The 17,218-nt window shown below is 39.6% G+C and overlaps 1 protein-coding gene across 1 annotated transcript; it reads right to left on the reverse strand.

Annotated features, from left to right (window-relative positions):
- Window positions 1–2,005: 2,005 nt before the first annotated feature.
- On the reverse strand, window positions 2,006–16,619 carry LOC137039733 (uncharacterized). Its single transcript, XM_067415009.1, has 6 exons — window positions 16,607–16,619; window positions 14,484–14,804; window positions 12,184–12,324; window positions 9,222–9,575; window positions 8,302–8,592; window positions 2,006–3,202 (listed from the first exon to the last, which is right to left on the reverse strand). The coding sequence occupies exons 1-6, from the start codon at window positions 16,617–16,619 to the stop codon at window positions 3,108–3,110; spliced, it is 1,215 nt and encodes a 404-aa protein (XP_067271110.1). The 3' UTR covers window positions 2,006–3,107.
- Window positions 16,620–17,218: the final 599 nt, after the last annotated feature.

The raw sequence follows: 17,218 nt of genomic DNA on the forward strand, positions 1-17,218 counted from the left end.
CTACTCTGTGTATCATTCAATTCTTTTATTTTTTTACAACACCGGCAAAGATCGTTTATTCAAGTGCGTTCAGACAGGGTTGCCAAGTTTTTACAACAAAACATCACATAACAGTTGCTTCAACCCGAAAACAACCCGTGGAAAAAAATGCAAACTTGGCAACACAGTGCAGTTGGGCTCTGTTGACGTCGCTTCGTTGCTCTGATTGGTTGTAGGTCTATCCGATTGATGTCTTTCCTTGTTCGGTTGAAACACGCCCCATAATCACAGTCCAATGGAGCAGTTTCAGACTCATATTCTGACTAGAATTGAGTATGACCACGTCAGGCTAGCTGAAAATGAAAGTAAAGTGAAGGCCAAGCATGTGCTTGAAGCTATGTAATCAGATTACTTTTTAAAATGTAAAGTTACTTTTCAAAATAAACAGAAAACAAAGACTTAAGAAAATATAAAATAAAACGAAACACAAATCCATATTACATATCTGAGAGCCGGGCTACATGAGCAAACACTGTTTCTGCACTCATGGCATGGTGTGGGTGTGTGATACCTTTCAACATCCACACACACGACAACAAGTTCTGCTATCAAGCATTTAGCGACACATCACACATCTCAAGGACAGACCCTCAGTCTCTCCTCAGAGACCAAATACATGCTTTAGAAAACATACATGAAGAAACAAAACATTCAGTGGTTCTATTGATTAAGTAATATCATAACTGGAAAGAATCATTACAAATCATTAATATCGGAGGACTGGGGCCTACTTCAATAAGGAGGTTCAACCAACTGAGTTTAAACTTGACCTCTGAGTTGACCTACCCTGAGATGAAAAACTCTCGAGTTTTGGGTTTCAGAACAGCTGACTCGAGGAAGTTCAATAAACGTTGAGTAGACTGACTCTGAGTTCAACACGTGCACCACAACTGAAAGTGAAAAGCCATGATCAATGGAGCGCCAAAATTAAGATTCACCATGGCAACAACACCCAACAAAAGACGTCCACATACTTCTGGGTCAATATGTAAGTTTAATTCTTAATTAGTTTAATTAAGTTTCATTTTCGCTCCACAGGCAAAACAGAGTGTGGTAGCAGATTAAAAATAAAATATAATATTTAACTAAAGGCCGAAAGAAACTCTGGGTTTACTAAAGAAAACCTGCTCCAAACCGGGTTAGGTTCACAGAGTAAGTTACCCTGATACCCTTTCAGAAACGGGCTTGACTTACCCTGCTTTCTCGGGGTTGACATACTTCCTATTCTTAAACAGAAAACCCAGTTTCCCTCATTTCAGGGTTAACATACTCAAGAGTTTTCACTTAACCTACTTTCTGAAACGGGAAACCCTGAACTAATTAACGTTTGTAGATCTGCAGCTGTGGTAACTAGAGCAGATCTGGCAACCCGGATTCCGAAACACTACTGACTTCGTGATTGGTCGATTAGTTGGAGGGCGGAGCTTCAGGCCAAAACACAACATGTCAACATCAACATGAGTTGAGGGCTGCAACAACAACTTTTCAATGACAATATCCTGGCCGGACTACTCTTGTCAGTGATAGAAGTATTTGACATTAACATGATTTCTTAATGTCCATTTTATGATTGATTGAAATATATTTTTTACATACAGTTTCTTTAAGAGACAGGTGACAGGGATATACCAAACCAACACATGGGCGAACAGGAACAGATTACGAGGAAAACTAATCTAAAACTCAGACATTAATACAGAAACAGAACAAAACAAACTCAATAAACTCAAAACGTGACAATAATAAAGCATTTCTGTCCTCTGTTTGCATTGACCAGAGAATTCCCTTTTTACTTTTGCAGAGTCAGTCACCAGATAAAGACAGAAATAATTTTTATTTATTTTTTTACCAAAAATAAGTAGACATATTAGACATATTAAACATTTTTTATTAGACATATTAGACATGCAAACAGGAGTGAATGAGTGCATATTTTAAAATTAAATATTATTTACAAAGAGGATTAACTAGGAAATAACTTATTTTACTGTTCTTATTTAATTAAAACCCTTTTAATCCTTTAATTTCTTTAAATACTGGTTTTAAACTTCAGCAAGCACAATTTGGGGTCAAAAAGACCCTCAATAACACTTTTTATGCTTCTCATTAAAGTCCCACTGAAATGGAAGTAGCGAGTGAGTTCTTCAGTGCTGTGATGTATTTCCAAGTGAAACAGAATATTGAACAGAGGGCAGAGTTTTCCCTTAGCACTCCTCGTCTCCATCCCTCGCTCACAGCAGACGAACGGCTGGAGGGGAGTGGTTACGCATTTTCAAACTCAAGCTGCCAAACTGCCGTAATCTGAGAAGGAACGCCGTTTCCATACCGGAAGTTACTGTTCAGATTTTTGATTAAAGATTACAGTGCCAATTTTTTTGTCTGTGTATTAACTTGCACAGATTAATTGTTCAACCTAGGACCTGTAATATGTGCTAACAAGGTAAATAGCGTACAGTTTGATTTCATGACGACTTTAATTTTTGACTAAATCGTAAGAGATAAAAATACGGCTTAACAATATTGTACTGATACTTCATTTTACATTATCTTATAAATAGACAACCCAGTAACAGTATATGTTTTGTATATAAACAGCACCAAAAATTGTTCTTCTATGGGATTGCTATATGAAAACCCACTAAGTCACACAGGGAATGTCTGAAGTATGTCATGAAAAAAATTAATACAAATTCACTCATTACAATGTTAAAGTGTTCACTCATTATAAAGATAAAACACTCCTAAACCTGTTAAGATCACATTAGTGTTTTGAGTGTTAAATTGTTCAGTGTTTGGTTGTTTCTGCACCACCTTGACTGTCTGGAACGTCAGATGTATAGTGAACAATGCGAATGGTTTCCTATAGTTCTTCAGCAGTGAGTGTATGTAGGAGTGTCTTCGGCTGAACACGTTACATCTTCTGTGACCTGTGATTACTCATCATACAAGGATTCATTCCAACTTTCCAACACACGTGTTCATTTCATTCGTAAGAGCAGGATTATGTTGTTGAGTTTTATTGTTGATGATGTCACAGTGATTGACACTGGTGGGCGTGTCTTATCTCATCAAACTGAACTCGTCGCCTGCTGCTCATTCCCTCCACCACAATCTCTATTCAAAAGCGAACTCTGTTCATTCTCTGATACATCCTCTTGGTTTCCTGTGGTACCAGAGACAACCATAATTGAGACAATCATAATTCAATTTAAAAAGAGAGAAAAAAACTGTTTTGTTGCATATACATATACATATGGATGATGTTACAGATACACAATGTCAAGAGTTCCTAAACATGCTAGGGAAAATATTTTGAATCACCACAATATGATCCACTACAGATCTTTTTCCTTAAGAATTTTTTTCGTCTTCCTGTTGGCTTCAGTATTTACAGAAAGTACACTACTTTGTATTAGCATGGCGATAGGATTTTCCCATAGGCTTTTGGATTATCACTAAAACAAGCTCTGGGATCCACAAATGTGTTTGATACTGACAAATTTTGTCCATCAAGATCATTTTCACAAATGAACACAACTTATATGAAGTTTGAAGCCTAAATATAGTCGCCAGAATTAAAAAGCTAAGGCTATAAAGCTAAGGACTACACCACGCACGGTAGGGATGCGCGATATACCGGTACTGGAAAAATACCGGTATATTTTTTATTTCAAACGGTACGATATCATGATTTGGCACATTTCGGTATATACTGCTTTTCCGAAGTTCACCGCTAGATAGCAGCGCTCTACCCAAACTGACCCGAAACAACCGGCAAATGTGACAACAACATAGACGGACAAAATGGATAAAGCAGTCGAATCTCACTCAAGATGCCCAAAACGAATTAATAAAGAGAGGAGTAGAAGTGACATTTGTAATGACTTTGCTTATAAAACTGATGAAGAACCATCAAACCTAGCCAAGAAGCATCTGTCACTATTCTGACTTTAAGACTTCTGAAGAGATCGACAGGTCAGTCAGTGAATCATTCAAACCATCTCATTTAGACATTTATTTTCTTTTTACACTGATCAACACACACACACAGCCTAACATAAGATCGAATATCACAATCTCCAGCGTTCGTTTCAACCAATGACATTTAGATCTCATTATATTTGCACGCGTACTATTGCCCTATTTACATTCGCGTTAGACTAACCCGACTGTGTTTATGTGAATAACTTACTCACTAAAGACGGACATTTGTACATAATTCTGTGTATTTGACTGTTTGAGGAAACTTGTGTAATGTGCGAGCGTGACTAAATGACAGGCCTGTGTGTGTGTGTGTGTGTGTCGTATGAGCTCATATCTCCTGTAACTGTTATTACGAAATGCTATCAAATCTCTTGCGTGTTCAAATGATTTCCGTTCTCCATCCCGAGACGAGCGTGAAATGTTGAATCGGATTATGCAGATTGCTTTAGTGTAGTGCGATGTCTTTTGAAACCAGAAGCAATTTGCTAATTTTGAGAGATTTTTGCTGAAATTATTTCTCACAAGAAAGTTTTCAAATGACTGATGTGATGTGATAAGCTTTGCTGATTAATTTACTAATAAACATTTGTGGTAATTTCCCACTTTATAAACTCAAAACTTGCATAATTGTTCTCATTCGCGTGAAATATACCCGCGCTAATATCAGACCTTGTGGTATCGATTTAATATCGGTACTTCGGTATTAGATTGTGGTACCGTACCGAAGCCAAAATTGTGGTATCGAGCCATCCCTAACGCACGGTCACTCGACTTCAACGTCACCATCACTAATGCATGGCTCACACTACAGGAGTTTTAAAATCCTATCTGATTGTAAAATCTGGTTGAAGTACACACTTCAGGAGAATCTTTGCAGATTTTCTTAACACAAATCTTAAACATGCTCACACTACACGATATGAAAATCGAGGAGCATCACACACTACAAAATATTATTAGGATTATTAACGTGCCAGAGAAAGTGCGTCACGTAATCTACGCAGCAGATCGTAAGCGTGAAAACAAAATGGATAAGCTACTGTAGCATGACAACTTGCTGTATCAATAATGATCATTTGTTTTGGAAAAAAAACAAAAGCGTAAGAATAAACCAGTGTGGATTAGAAAATGGTTGGGGAGACGGGCTCAACATGGATTGTCAGTTCTTCAGCGAGAAATGGAGGTAATTGTATTGACCTTATTTGATACTGTCGTTCTGGAACTAGTTGTGTTTGCAATGTATTTTTCCCCTCAGGGCTTGCCGTATAGAGGTAGTGCATGCGCACTTATTGTACTGGAGTGTAGCGGGTTTTTCAGGCTAGTTATTACCAAGGGGGTAATCTATCACTCGGAAAGCGTTCCACCCATAGGGGCGACCATTGCTAACCAAGCCATCACCTGCTGTTAGCATCCCATTGACTCCCATTCATTTTTGAGTCACTTTGACAGTGAATAACTTTACATCTGAGGCGTGTATAGACTTAATTTGTCCATTGTTTATTAATAAAGAAACACGACAATGCATAAAAGGCTCCATTACTTTGTATCTTACACTATCGCCCCGTAGAAGCTGTTTTTTTAAAAATAGGCTAACGATTGCGTCATAACCAACGCAACTCTGTCGCACAGTTGAGAAATTACCGTATAGACAGGAGGAAACGCTCAGAAACAATCTTTTACTGTCTATGAGACAGTCGGGGGGACGTGGAGACATAAAGTCTGATAAAGTCAAGGGGGAAGAATGGGGAGAAGCCCATAGTGAGCCAAAAGCAACGGGAGAAAATATTTAAACAACGTGATTCAGCTTTCACTTTCCACATCTACTAGAAGACTCACAGCTGTCAGACAGGAGGCTCACGTCACATCTACGTCGTCAAGCTCAGTCTGAGCCTGCGCAGTTCGCTCAGCCATCAGGAAGTGAGTGCTTAATAATAATAATAATTCATTACATTTATATAGCGCTTTTCTAGACACCCAAAGTGCTTTACATATAGAAGGGGGGAATCTCTTCAGCCACCACCAATGTGCAGCATCCACCTGGATGATGCGACGGCAGCTATTTTGCGCCAGAACGCTCACCGCACACCAGCTGATTGGTGGAGAGGAGACAGAGTGATTAAGCCAATCAGGATATGGGGATTATTAGGAGGCCATGATGGACAGAAACCAATGGGCAAATTTGGCCAGGATGCCGGGGTTACACCCCTACTCTTTATCGAAGGACATCCTGAGATTTTTAACGACCACAGAGTCAGGACTTCGGTTTAACGTCTCATCCGAAGGACGGTGCTCTTTGTCAGTATAGTGTCCCTATCACTACACTGGGGCGTTAGGACCCACACAGACCACAGTGTGAGCGCCCCCTGCTGGCCTCACTAATACCTCTACCAGCAGCAACCTGGTTTTCCCATTTGGTCTCCCATCCAGGTACTGACCAGGCTCTGCCCTGCTTAGCTTCAGTGGGAAACCAGTCTTGGGCTACAGGGTGATATGGCTGCTTCTGATTGGCCTCATTTTTCCGCCATTGAAGTCAATGGGATAGCTCTGTCCATTTCTTTTACTGTCTATGGTTATTACGCATGTGACCGAGAATAAAGTGAAGAAACGTTCAGACGACTGTCATTTATTGTTTTCTTATTTCTGAGTATTTTAGGCGAACCCTGCACGAACACTAGTGTGCTAGAATGTTTACCGCTGCCTAGTTCAAAAGCGATCGTCACCTGTTAGTGTAGATTTGTGCTGTCAAATGAAAAACAAGAAATGCTGATACACTCTCTCTCTGAAAATCGGGCATAAATCGGCCTAAAACTCCTGTATTGTGAGCCAGGCATTAGCTTCAGACAACTCAGTTTTTATCTCAAAACATTTTCCCACAACGTTTGAGTTGGACTGGCATAGAGTGCTCTTCAGTGTGACGATGTGTAATCTCCTCAGCAAACGCCTTTTTCAAGACATGTAACAGCTTCAAAGAAATCACGAGTGGAGTAATACTGATGTATTTTATGTTGTACAATAAAACATGAGTGTCATGAGCTTGTGTTCACCACAGACATTTTTACAGCCATTTAACCAAAACCCCATTTAAAAAAAACAAAAAAAACATTGACTTTTAGGCGAGGTAACCGGAAGTGCTAAAATACTATCTCGCGTCTGCGTTTTGGCCTACAAAGTGATGTCGTACCTGTTTATTATAATGACCAGCTGACTTTACATTTTGCCTTACTTAATGCATACAGACACTGAATAAATAATGACACTTTTATTTTTTACAATAAGAAAAACGTGTAAACGTATTAAAATGTTTAAATGTACATAAAAATGAGTTTTATCTGGCCAATTAAACAGAGAAACTACTGCAAAACCTCCACTGACATGATCACTGGATATACAGTGGGATCCAAAAGGCAGAGACCACATTGAAACTTCAATTTAAAACATATCCTAGATAATCCAGAACATGGAAACAGACAAGCGGTATGCATTATTAAAACCCCGCCAACCAATCCGATTCAAAAACCAGAACTGTTGTATTAATCAATGTATAGTTATTATCATGGGTGTCAGAAGCAAATAAAAAGTGGGTGGGTCAGTAGCGGCTAAAGCAAAAAAAATGATAGGTGAGGAAATAGTTTTGCGGGGGGTCTGGGGGTTTTCCCCCAGAAAAAAAAAAATTTCATAGATGTGATTTCCTGCATTGTGGTGCGTTTGAGGCCATATCTCTTTCCTATACCAAAAAAGACCTCAAACCAGTCAATACCAATAGTCTAATAAAAAGGCTATATTCATTTAACTGCCATAGAAATCAACAGTTTCACAAATAATGATAATGAACAAGTTGCATGTTTTTAATGCTCCGTGTCCAGGTCCAGACAGAAAAAGTGCCATTTACTAAACGATTGAGTGCGCCAGACAAAATGACAGAAATCATTGAATCATTTACTGTGGCTATAGAGTAAGGGTAAGACGCATGGCGAGTTTTGATGCAATTCGATCATAGGTTCGCCTTTTGCCACACTCGCTCTACTCTCTTTCCCCATCACAGATCGGAAAGGTATTTATTTTCAATTAAAAAAAGAGGAAATATTAGAAATGGGGAAATAAAGCGTTTAACATGTGTTTAATAATAAATACGTTTGTTAAAGGGTAACTAAACTAGTTTCTCGGTTAAGGCGTAGCCAAGGTAAACAGACATGTGCTGAAAAGTGGGTGGGTCTTGTCCCACCCACACACAATGGTTCCGACGCCCATGGTTATTATAATAAATGTTGTTCTACTCACCAGTGACAGTCACATTGAATCTCCTGAATATGGTCTGTTCGTTGTTAATGATCTGTAGTTTAAAATGTCCAGAGTCTTCGGTTCTGATGTTTGTGATGGTCAGAGATGCAGTCTTCTTGTCCATCTGCACTCTGTCTCTGAAACTCTCACTAATGGTAGTCGTTCCTGATTCAGTTTTAACAACGAGCCGGTTTTCAGGCCCAAATGTCCACAGTATCAGATCATCTCTCCGTATTTCAGTATCAGTATTCAGAGTGACAGGCTCTCCCTCTTTCACTGGCTCTGTCCTCACTTCATGTCAACACACAGAAATACAAGAAAACTATCAATAGGGATAAAACAAGTTTGATTACATTTTTGGCAGTTTCAAAATCACATACATTTAAAGTTAGTTAAGTAAAAAATATAATGAATATTTATTATGTTGCAAAATGTCCCCCTCTACAGTTTTTTTTTATAGTGAGTTTAGTTAACGAGCTACAGACATTGAACAGCCTTCATGGGGTAAATGTGCGTGAAGTTATCAAGCTGTTATATTGACTGTTGAAACGCTAATTAGATAATTACATGAGACAAGATTCATTTGAGTTGAACCGTTTTGATTCAACACCTTTTTTTAGTTTGTGCTATATAGTAAAGAGGAGATGATGATCAGTTAATGGCCACGCTGCAACTTGAACTATAGGGATCTGTCATGTCATACTTCATATTACAGAGTGCCAAAACCCACATTTATTATTTGAATTAAATTACATGATAAAAAAAGACAATTTGAAAGGTGACAAAGCTTTTCTTAAAATTATTGAATGAGAGGCACGATACAAATGATTTTTAGTGAGGTCTAGCTCAATAATCAACCGAAAACAGCAAACTGTTCACTTAGAGCATGATCAACCCATTGGAAGAGTTGATATACTTACCATTGACAGTAACAATGAATCTCTTGTATTTGGTTTTTATGATGCTTTTGCTGCTGCAGCCGCGTCTGTTGCTGCTTCTGCTGATGATCTTGAGTTCATAGAGTCCAGAGTGAATGGTCCTGATGTTACTGATTTTGAGATCTCCAGTATTCTCATCCAGCCTCAGTTTGCTTCTGAATCTCCCATCATCCCCATCCATTCTAGATGGGCTTCTGGTCTCTCCGTTTATTTTAGCAATGATATTGGTTTCATTTTTATAGCACCACTCTATCGTATCATTAGCCTGTATTTCAGTAAGATCAGTGCTTAGAGTTGGAGATTCTCCTTCATTCATTGACATGTTAATCTCTTGACCTGTCACAGCAACACAGAGAAATATGTTCATGATGTGCAGGTGGACATCTCAACCACTGTCCATTCATTCATATTAACCACACCATCATTTAAATTTCAAGTCTTCTATGTGAGCTACAGACTGAAAATTTGCAGATAATGCAACCCATCTCATTCTATTTTCAGCAAACTCAAACTTGTTCATTGTGCTTTAATATGACATGCCACTCAGTGCTAGGGATGTTAAACCTGCAACAGCACATCAGAAGGGGAAAAGGTTGAACCTTTTTATTTTAAGATGTATTTGTTACACTGTAATTATACAGTACATTTAAGTACTGGGTCAATTTAGTAACTACATGTTCTTATTATAGGGTAAGGTAGTTACTACTTTTTTGGTTTAAGGTCAGATGCATGTAAGTTATTACAACAGTGTGCAAGTTGTAACATATGTAATGACATGATGACATGCAGAACAGGAATGATGTATCCTTGTTGAATTAAACTGAAATAATATTCTGTGCTGACAAGAATTATTCAGACATTCATTGAATAACACCAATCTCACAAATCCAATGCTCACTTGAGAGCATGAACATCCCCATGAGTTGTTTGATTTTAGAGAAATGGAAAAAAGTGACTCAAAGTAAGGACAAAACTGTACACCAGATCTCTTTAATCCGGCTCCTGAACCCGATGTCCTGAAGAGTTCAGCTCTAACCCTAATCAACCACAGCTGAACACAATGAGACCATCTGGTAAGTGTGCATGGCTGAGTCACACATGTTCCTGCCCTCAAAATGAGCTGAATGAAGGACGTGAAACAAAAGGTTTGCCCAAATACCCACACTTGCTTACTTATACAACGTATTTCTAGCCTGACAAGCCAGACCCACATCAAGATGTTTGGTCTGGAAACTCACCATTGACAGGGCTCAATCTGAGGGGCGGGATAAACGGTTGTCTTTCAAACTCCCTCTGCACGTGATAGGATAGCGCTACACCAACCAGAGCAACGAAGGTGAAGCGGAGCTCGCTGACAGATTAAACATTCGCCGTATCCGGTCGGCTAAACTCCGAACACATCTTCCCTTTTTAAGAATGACTTCAGTGCCGTTCTTTGTTCTTTTCTCAGAGAAAAGCTTAACTCCAAGTCTTCCAGAGTCGCGGTCAAAGCTGATTCGAAAGACCGCCGTTCGCCAGTTTCTGTGTTTACTAGAAGCACGCAAACGCAACTCGGCATTTCCTTCTCCCCAGTCTTCCTCCAGACTCTGGCACCTTGATTTTCGAATGACATGCAAAATTAGCTTTCATCCGAAAAAAGTACTTTGGACCACTGAGAAACAGTCCAGTGTTGCTTCTCTGTAGCCCAAAGTGTCTTGATCTGGGGAATGCGGCACCTGTAGCCCATTTCCTGCACACGCCTGTGCACGGTGGCTCTGGATGTTTCTACTCCAGACTCAGTCCACTGCTTCCACAGGTCCCCCAAGGTCTGGAATCGGTCCTTCTCCACAATCTTCCTCAGGGTCCGGTCACCTCTTCTCGTTGTGCAGCGTTTTTGCCACACTTTTTCCTTCCCACAGACTTCCCACTGAGGTGCCTTGATACAGCACTCTGGGAACAGCCTATTCATTCAGAAATTTCTTTCTGTGTCTTACCCTCTCGCTTGAGGGTGTCAATGATGGCCTTCTGGACAGCAGTCAGGTCGGCAGTCTTACCCATGATTGCGGTTTTGAGTAATGAACCAGGCTGGGAGTTTTTAAAAGCCTCAGGAATCTTTTGCAGGTGTTTAGAGTTAATTAGTTGATTCTGATGATTAGGCTAATAGCTCGTTTAGAGAACCTTTTCATGATATGATAATTTTTTGAGACAGGAATTTTTGGTTTTCATGAGCTGTATGCCAAAATCATCAGTATTAAAACAATAAAAGACCTGAAATATTTCAGTTGGTGTGCAATGAATCTAATCAATTCAATTTTTACCATTACATTATGGACAATAATGAACTTTATTACAATACGCAAATTTTTTGAGAAGGATCTGTAATATACAAGTTTCACTTTTTGAATGAAATAAGTGAAATAAACTTACTGAGGAGCCTGCTAGAGTACCATTTCCATGGTAACACAAAAGTTTTCCCAGGATGAATTTTGAATTTGTAAGCTTTCAAATGATACCAAATGAATGATTACTAAAATATAGGATACAAAAGAAGGCCATCAAAAAAAGAGCACCAAGCGTCCCACCTGTGGGATGGTGACAGTTAAGAGGCTAAAGGGACATACAGACCTTGTATATGCACTCTCATTTGGTCAAGACTGCAAATGTGGGTATGTGGAGTGGCCCAAAGGCTGCCTAATACAAATCCTTCAAAATAAAACAGCCTTAGATGACCCCTGATGACATGGCAGCCCAGATATACAGCCTTTCTAGGAAGCACCCAACACCTTTGAACAGGGGCAAAAAGCTAAATTTCTGGATGGCCACAGCCCTGCAGTTTAGTTTTATCCCTACTCCAACCCACATACCGGTTGTTTTCAAAAAGCCTGAAGTTCATTGGGGTTGAAGCTAAATTCTGCAAAATTGTGACCCCTTTAAAGTTGGAAATCCTGTTTAAAGTAATACTTACCCATTCTCTTTTTTAATTTAGAGTTCCTTCTGATAAAGTAAACCAGAGCAAAAGCTGCAGCCACGAGCAGCAGAACAGGAACTAAAACACCAACACTTAATCCTGCTTTCCCACCTGAAGATAGCTGTGGATCTGGGATGGCTATTAAGAGAGACAGTGAAGATGTCAGCAAATGTGATGATCTGAAATTACTTCAAATATATGCTAATCAGAGAATGAAATGAACACCCGCCAACCCAGCTGTGGCGAGTAGCGCTGTTAAATCACTAGCCGATTTGGCGGGTTACTTATTATGTTCACTCACTCTACTGAGGAAGTTTGTGTAAGCCAGATCTGATCAGATTTAGCACAATACTCAACTCGTGAGTCATCATGATATATTAAATAAAGTGTATTGCACAGAATCTGCACATATCTGGCTTGCTTGAACATACTGCGCTGCGCAATATAAAATGGTGCACTCAACATTTGCTTTGAAGCAATAGCGAAGTTAAAAAAAAACATCAATGTGGTTGACATCATATAGTTCATGTTACTTGCATGGGGTAACTAACACCAATGAAAAAAGGAAAGGCCTGCCAAGCAACGAAGGAGACCAAGAAAAGACATTTAGAACTGGGCGGGAGTGACAACCCACAGTTTTGTTTTGATACGCGTGATGTTTAATGGCCTTTGTGCTGTATTGATCTATAATTTTTGACAAAGAGGATGAATCAGGAAGGGAGATTTCAGGATGACATGATTGTGTGTGTGTGTGTGTGTGTGTGTGTGTGTGTGTGTGTGTGTGTGTGTGTGTGTGTGTGTGTACTAACTTGTATGGGTTAAACTCAGAGGACAAATTCTGAGTATAGACTACCAAGTACATTTGCATGCTATTTGTTTATAATAATGAATTAAAACTGCCATTGAAAAATCATATATAAGCTGTGATGTAGTTAATTTCATTTATTTCTTTTTTTTAAATTGGTTAGTAGAAGCTCTGAATGGCTGGTTTAAAGGGGGGGGTGAAACACTCAGGTTCAGTCAATCTCATGTCAATCTTGAGTACCTATAGAGTAGTATTGCATCCTTCATATCTCCGAAAAGTCTTTAGTTTTATCATATTTATAAAAGAAATATAGGCTGTACCGAGTCTTTCCGGAAAAAAACGAGCGCCTGGAGGCGTATCGTGTGGGCGGAGCTAAAGAATGACAAGCGCGCAAAGCGGTGACGTCCTCAAGCGTGGAGAAACCCATCGCTATCTCAGCTAATACAGATATGATCCAGAATCAAATCTGAGGGAGAAATAAATTGAACAGGAGAAACGGCAACATCAGGACGTCCGTCTCTGTGGTATGTACTGTATTTAATGGCCTCTCCACATTTCTGTGTCTTTACTCGCAGTGTATGAGGACATGATTCGGTTTATGGACTATTGTATGCGACTAGACCTTAGAAGTAGCAAGCAAAACGGTTTTGCACGTCAGAATACCGTTATACAGAACAACAATGGAGTAACCGTTAGAGCATTTGAATGACGAAGCACGCGATCGTGTGGTTTACTGATGTTTACTCACGCGACGACAGCCAACAGCACAGACATTTGAAGTTTAACTCACCGGCTGCTTCCAAAGCAGGACCGAACCTTTATCACTGGGACCGCTCCGTCAAAAACACACTTCTTTGGTATGATTTGGTAAAGTCCTGACAGCAGTGTCGTGTAAATCCACTTTGAGACGCGACTGAAGCGATGTTGTGAAGCTTCCCGTCATTTCTGCATTCAAATCGGTTCAAATGCAGCGCTGCCTTCCCGGAATGCTGTGCTGAAGCGTTGAAGTCGCTTGACGTCACCCATAGGAATAAAGTGAAGCGCGGCGTGTCATAAGTGTTCACGGACGACTGGATCTGCATCTGAGAGACTGTTTACGGCGTGCTCTAGTCACGCGCGCGCGCACCCTACCGGGAGAAGAGCCCGTACAGCCCATACAAGGACCTTCCGATCTATTAACGTCAAGTAGACCCATGCTCGAAAAAAACTCTCTGAAACTTGTGAGAAACCGGAAGGAGTATTTTTAACACAGAAATACTCTATCAAACATCCAACATTAGTTTTTGAAACTTTGTCTATGTTTAGGATGGGAATCTAAGTCTTTAACAGTGTAAAAAGCTCAGTATGCATGAAACAGCATTTCACCCCCCCTTTAAAATTTAGTAGCCAAATTGTCAGGTGAGTAGAAAGTAAATTTCAAACCCTGATGCTAATAATACCGCATTTCATTACATTGTAAGACTTGCACATTCAGTAGCTCAGAATTACTCACCTTCGACAGAAAGAAGGAATTGCTGTAAGCTCTCAGTGCCTCTGATCTGTAGTTCATAAAGTCCAGAGTCTGTGGTTCTGGTGTTTGTGATGGTCAGAGATCCAGTTTGATCCAGCTTCAGTCTGTCTCTGAATCTCTCATCATCATCGTTTAATGAGGTCTCTTTGGTTTCTAAATCAATTTTAGCCAGGAGGAGGCCTTTATCTCCAAACCTCCACAGCATCAGATCATGTTTGTTCATTTCAGCACCATTGGGTAGAGTGACAGACTCTCCCTCCGTCACTGACAATGACTTCACTCCATCCGTCTCAACAACCACTCCTGCAAAACAAGTAAAACGTAAATAAAAAGTGTTTCAGATATTTTGAATGAGTTAGTCCCAATATGAAATCCTGCTTGTGCTGTGAAAATCTGACATACACGTGGAGATGATGGTTTGTTTAAGCGTAGACATACATGCGGAATCACATGGCGTACACATACAAATGGAAATAAATGGTAAATGGACTGCATTTATATAGCGCTTTCAACAGACCCTATGACCATCCAAAGCGCTTTACATGTTGCCTCACATTCACTCATTCATACACCGACGGCGGTGTCTGCCATGCAAGGCGCCATCCAGCTTGTCGGGAGCAGTTTGGGGTTTGGTGTCTTGCTCATGGACACCTCGACACTTGGTCAGGTGGAACCGGGGATCGAACCACCAACCTTCCGGTTTGTAGACAACCTACATGAACCACTGAACCACTGCCGCCCATACACGCAGATAGCACTGAACCACTGCCGCCCATACACGCAGATAGCACTGAACCACTGCCGCCCATACACGCGGATAGCTCAAAATGCGTATAGATAACACGCCACTTGCCTTTAGAAAGTGGCGTGTATGTTTACGCAAAGTCATGACGTCATGTTGGTACGTGGTAGACCAACTGGGCTGGGTTGCTTACCAATCAGAGCAGAGTAGATTTAGAGAGACTGAATCATCCATCGAGTCACTTGAGAATCATTTAACATTTTGGTGATGTGCAATGTATAATATCACAAAATGAAGCTGTTTTTTGACCTTGCATGCATGTAAAGCTGTTGTTGGAGACCTCCAAAACTAAATTTGGAAACTTTAAAATGGCATAATAGGGTCACTTTAAAGCCCCAGATTGTTAGGCTCACAACAGTCCAAGCAAATGAATAGACTAAGAAAATTATTTAAATCTGTGTTTTAATAATAAGAAATTATTATTAAAATAAAATAGTATGGTATAATTTTATGTTTGAAAAGGTCCATATAAACAAATGTTATAGTTTTAAAGCTGTTGAGATAATTTAAAACCTTTTTTTTTTTTTTTTTTTAATTAAAAACCAGTAATTTGAATATTCTCAAATGGCAGGATGACCAACATCCAGAAGAGGAGGATTTGTAGATCCTTCCTAAATACTGATAAAATCAGCTACTTTAAAGTATGGGTAGGTTTGTACACTTTCCATGCCAGGTGGTGCAACCAATGTCATAAACTTCTATGTTGTATTTAAAAATTATATGTATGAACTAGCATATGCAAAACTGACACAGACATCAAAATATAGAAGCCTGTTCAATGTATGATTGGTTGCAAAAGTCAGGTGGTGTATAACTGAAATGTTCCCATTAAATAATAATTAAAAATTATTTAAGCTAAATAATACCTTTAGAGGTGGGGTAAGTGCTTTCTGGTAACCGTTGTTGATATTTCAGATCACCAAAACAAACACGCCCCTACCCCCAAAAGGGTCTCGGCCCTATTTTGATAACTCCGCCCCCCACATGCGTAACCCAGACAACGACTATTGCAGAATCTGTGTGTAACTAATCCAGGTCAAATATTCAATGAAAAAGTCACAAAATCCCTTCCATCACAAAAACACAAACTGTTCTCATGAACAACTCGATAGAACACGAGCCAACAGTCGAACATATTACAATTATGACAAGATTAGAGTTAAAGCCATCACAAAACACAAACCGTTCTCATGAACAACTCGATAAGTATACAAGCTCGATAGTCCAGCTAACGACATATTACAATTATGACCGGATGGGTTATACAGATGAAAAGAGGAAACAAACAAGTATAGTATCTTACCTGCCGGACACATTTTGTGAGCTGACGCTTGAAGCACTGAGGGGTTTTAGATGCTCCATACGGTGTGGAAATGAACGGGTCTTTATCATCGCTGACGTGAGCGACAAAACGATCGCAAATGGACAAACAAGCGAATATGACACACGAGCATATTCAAGCAAAAGTAGCATAATATTAGTTCTTTTTTGGCTATTGTCCGTCCTGTGTGACTCGTGTGTTTTGAATAATGTTGTGCACTGAGCCTCTCTTCTTACCATAGACACGCCCCTAACCTGCTGATTGGCTACAAGTTTGTTATTCTACTCGGCCCGAGTCCTTTTTCTAAAACGGTTTTGAAATAACACTTACCCCACCTTTAAGATAAGATTGCCTATTTTTGATCACTGTTCTAAGATGACTAAACTATGTTTTCCATTTTCAATCATGATAATAATTTTAAATGCCACTATCGTATAAATATAAAATTGGTCACACTTTACAGGGCTTGACATTAAAGGTCCCGTTCTTCGCGATTCCATCTTTCAAACTTTAGTTAGTGTGAAATGTTGCTGTTTAGAGCATAAATAATACCTGTAAAATTATATAGCTCAAAGTTCAATGCCAAGCGAGATA

The sequence above is a fragment of the Pseudorasbora parva genome, chromosome 14 (genome assembly GCF_024679245.1).
Source record: "Pseudorasbora parva isolate DD20220531a chromosome 14, ASM2467924v1, whole genome shotgun sequence".
Taxonomy (NCBI): Eukaryota; Metazoa; Chordata; class Actinopteri; order Cypriniformes; family Gobionidae; genus Pseudorasbora; species Pseudorasbora parva.